We start from the raw sequence: 4001 nt of genomic DNA, 5'->3' as shown, positions 1-4001 counted from the left end.
TGTCAAACGGGTGCAATGGTGTACACCTAAGTAAAACGGACAGTCCTTGCTTTTCTCACTTAATGCTGAAGACTCAGTCTATGCTGAAAACCTCACGGATATTTCTAGCTCCTTATTAATTGGTCTCCGTCTAACGAAGCAGCTTTCTACACCATGCAGCGTTGGCTTTCTCTTTCAGTTAATGTTATCTACAAACAATTAAAGGGTTTTTTGAAGTCTGTCTGAGCCCTAGAGGCCTTGGCATGCCTCACATGTAGCTGCCTGAAGCTGTTTTCCACTAAACAGGACAGGAACTGTGACTGAGGGGTTGTTTTGCACTGATGACTAATGTCTGCTTGCAAGAATATGTACTTTATGCATGCAAAGGTGCCTGATGGAGAAAGAACAGTGGAATAATGGGCTCAGATAATCAAGCCGAGTTTGATATTAAATGCTTTATCTTCCCAAGCAAGTCAACAAAAAATGTCTGTTCTGATGTCTGTCAGCCCCTTGTGAAGTCCAGGGAAGGAGGGAGAGGCAGAATGGCAGCAAAACCTCTGGCTTCATTTTAATGAAGATTTCTGTTCCTGCAGTTGAAGTGAAAATCGAAGTCGTGATACCTGAGAAGGAGAGAAGCAAGGAGGAGATGTCGCCCAACGGGAAAGCCAGCCCCCTGATCTACAAAGTCAACGGGACTGCCCGGCATTATCATCTCGAGGAGCATCCCATTGCCAGCAATCCCTACCACAACCCGAAGGATGTGGTGGAAGCGTCCGTGTGCCATGTGAAGGACTTGGAGAACGGACAGTAAGTGCCTAAAACTTTTGCAGGTAAAACTTGAGAGACCTTATAGCATAAACCGACCCCCCTGTCTTGTTCTTTAGAGTTTCTGGAGATGATAATTTAACTTAGTAAAATAATTTTTTTTTTTCATCTTAAAAAATGACATCACGGACAAGTGACAACTGTTTTTTACCAGAAGATCTGCTGTTCCCTGCACGGTCCGCCCTGGGACTCGTCTTAGAGAGATGTGATGTTCCGTAGCAGAATTTCTCAACAGGCTCTGCTCAGCTTGCGTTAGACAGCCCTGACAATTTTTTATAAATTTATAGCCTTGGTAGTTTTACAAAGCAGCATGAGTAGCGCGTGGGTGGAGCTGATGGGGCAGACCGTGGGCTCCGTCACTTCTGCAGTGCCTTGCTCTTCTCGCCGAGCTCATCTCTTTCAATTTGCTCTTTCACCAAGGATGCAGTTTTCCAAATTTTTTGCTAATGGCCACACACTTCAGCTGCGTACAGTTTCACTACCCTGATCTAAGAGTTGTCTGAAGTCTAAAAAGTGCCTGTCCCGGTCACCGTGCTTTACAGGCTGGTGTTTCTTTTCTGGGGTAGATGTGCCTTTTCTGCAGCATGTTCCATTAGCCTGATGGCCAACATCTCAGCGGGCCCTGCCCTTGTGTGAAAGAAAACACAGTTCGAAATAGCTGTTATTCCAGTGAGGGAGTGATGTCAGGTGTGTGGGACACAGCAGGAGTCTGGCAGCTATTTGCTTTTAATTGAACTATTGCTTGTGATAATATTCTAGAATAATTCATGTACTAGAAGCTACTTTGTGCTAAACTTAAGGGGCTTTATGGGCTGTAAATTCTTCTCATTAGGTAAGTTCATCCAGGAATAAACTGTTTTTTTCATTGTGATGGGAATTTACGTATTAGACCGTTCTACAAAGGCATGCACCAGACTCTGTTGGATTAAATCTTCACGTGATGAGGTGTGGCTGACTCTGCAAGCTCTGCTGCAGCTCAGAGAAGTGCTGGAGGGCCATCGGGACCTGCAGGTGAATGGCCTCCTCCAGTGAGAGGTGGGGTGAGGAGCCAGTAGAGGTGCACTGGACTCGAAGGCAAGCACAGTGGCTGCAGGGCTGCTTCTGGGAGGTGATGGGCAACCCACTGCCTCCTGCGCAGGTGAGCAGCGACAGCAAGGCTGGGGAAGAGGGGACCTGGGGCAGAGCACAGGCAGTGACCGGGGTTGCCTTGAAGCTGGAGTGAAGCAAAAAGGGGAGACTATCCTGGGAAATACTGGTTGCACAGGGAGGGTCCTGTTCCAGTGTCAAGTCAAGATGTAGCCTCATGGCTGAACACCAAGTGTTCACGGAGGCAGCTTCTGCTGACTTTGTCTTTGGGGTGTTACTAAAAAAGTGTGCTCTGCTTTAGTGCCCCAGTGCAAGAAGGACTTTGGAAAATTAGGGCTGCAATAGATGCGTTGACTGGAAAGCGTGCAGTACAGTAGATGAAAAGATTCGAAGAGCTCTGCCGGTCGTGGGGAAGGTGAGGAGGGACCTGGATGCAGTCCGTGGGGACATACCTGGCTGCAGGCGGCTGTAGCAGGGAGCTCCTCAGCTAAAGCCAGGGTTAGAAACTGGCATCGGTCTGGAAACTGGGCTCACACTTCAACCATGTGTGCATTCAGCTACTGAAACACGCTACCAAGTATGGCAGCGGACTTGCCATCACTGGACGTTTTAAGTTGAGAATAGCTTTTTTTCTAGCAGGATGAGTCTAGCACAAAAGAGAGGTGCTGCAAGAAGGTCCCACGGCTTGTGTAAGCAACATGCCAGATGAAAGGAGTCCCTTCCTGCTGTGATACCCAGAGGGATTTTCCGGGATGCTTCTCTTGAGGAGTGTGCTGGGCAGGGGTGTGCATGGGCACAGCAGCAGTGTGGGGCACTGGCACAAGGGTTCGGGCACCTCTGTGTTGTGTTAGTGGAGTCTGCAAGCACAAGGTACTCTCTCTGCCCACCCTTTCTATCTTTCTGGTACCAAGATGGTCTCAGCAGAACCAGTAAAAGATACTGGAGGGTAAACTCTGGCGCTGCTGTACCCAGCCAGCCTCCCACCAGGCTAACTGGGGGAGGTCAACGTGCTGCAGACAGAAAACAGCCCTCAGTGCTCCCTCAGCTCCTGAGCAAAGGTCCTTTGCAGGCCAGAGCTGAGTTTTAGCTGGTGCTTCACAAGTGGGGAGTGGAGTGGGGCAACAGGACAAATTTCCAGCTGAGTAAATAGCTCAGCGGGGAGCAGTGCAGTGTAAATCATCCTCTCGCTCACTCTGGAGTGGGTGTAGGATCGGGAGCCTTGCAGGTGGCTGTGTGCTGCCTTGAAGACACCAGGTCTTGTTTTTGACTCTCTCAGATCACACAGTTCCTTGGGTAAATTGTAAACTCTTTCACTCATCTTATCTTATCTTCCCGTAGAGTTATGGTTGTCATTTAACCGCAGGTTTTATCTGAAGTACTGCACAGCTGAGGAATGCAGTAGGACTTGTACTGCTCTATTGCCCTTGTGCTGACGGAAGGACCTCCAAGTGCCAAGTGCCCTACACGGGGAGGGAGCAGAGCTGCATTGCTCGGGAGTGGGGCTGCCAATTTACTGGGACAAAACGGCTCCCAAGGGCAGGCATGATGAGCTCTGCTGCTGTTTTCACCCGAGGTGGCAAGGAAATTGAGCATTTGCCGTTACTCTAGTGGGACGGTTGATGCAGGTGGAGCAGGCACCTGCACGAAGACTTGTCCAAGGTGGGTTTGAAGGTGTTACAGGGGTGCTGGTGGATTGACCCCTGGTCTCATCTCCACGGCTGTGAAGCAGAGAGGGGGACAAGTGTCTCTGTAGCCTGGGTGCAAGTGATGGGATAGAGTTGGGATGTTACCCAAAGAGGAATGAGCATGCAAAGTGCGTCCCATTCTTCTGAGACCCTGGGACCTATCGTGCCTGAACAGCACTCAGGGATCACACATGGCCAGTAGCTTTCTTGAGCACATGGGGTTTGCTGTGTGCACAGTGGTGTATTTGGTACACCAGATGCAATGTGCCAGGCTTGCTGTAGAGATGGTCCACCTCATGCAATGGGAACAACCAGGATTTCCAGATAAACGTCAAGTTACGCGGGGACGGTTTTCTGCCTGGAAGAGGGGAAGTTTCCAGGGAACAGCAGCTCTGTGCTCCGCGCCCAGCTCCCTGCAAAATGAGG

The 4001-nt window shown here is 49.8% G+C and overlaps 1 protein-coding gene across 1 annotated transcript in view; it reads left to right on the top strand.

The window, feature by feature from the left end:
* The first annotated feature begins 395 nt into the window (after window positions 1–395).
* The window catches only part of AIFM3 (apoptosis-inducing factor, mitochondrion-associated, 3), a 31635-nt gene continuing 28029 nt past the window's right edge, over window positions 396–4001 (top strand). The window contains exons 1-2 of the mRNA XM_009321084.1: window positions 396–447; window positions 573–786. Of these exons, the coding sequence (XP_009319359.1) occupies window positions 396–447; window positions 573–786 (266 nt within the window). The remainder of the gene's footprint in view (window positions 448–572; window positions 787–4001) is intronic.

Source organism: Pygoscelis adeliae, unplaced genomic scaffold (genome assembly GCF_000699105.1).
Source record: "Pygoscelis adeliae isolate BGI_AS28 unplaced genomic scaffold, ASM69910v1 Scaffold403, whole genome shotgun sequence".
In the NCBI taxonomy this organism is placed as follows: Eukaryota; Metazoa; Chordata; class Aves; order Sphenisciformes; family Spheniscidae; genus Pygoscelis; species Pygoscelis adeliae.
This window is presented reverse-complemented; position numbering and strand designations above follow the sequence as displayed.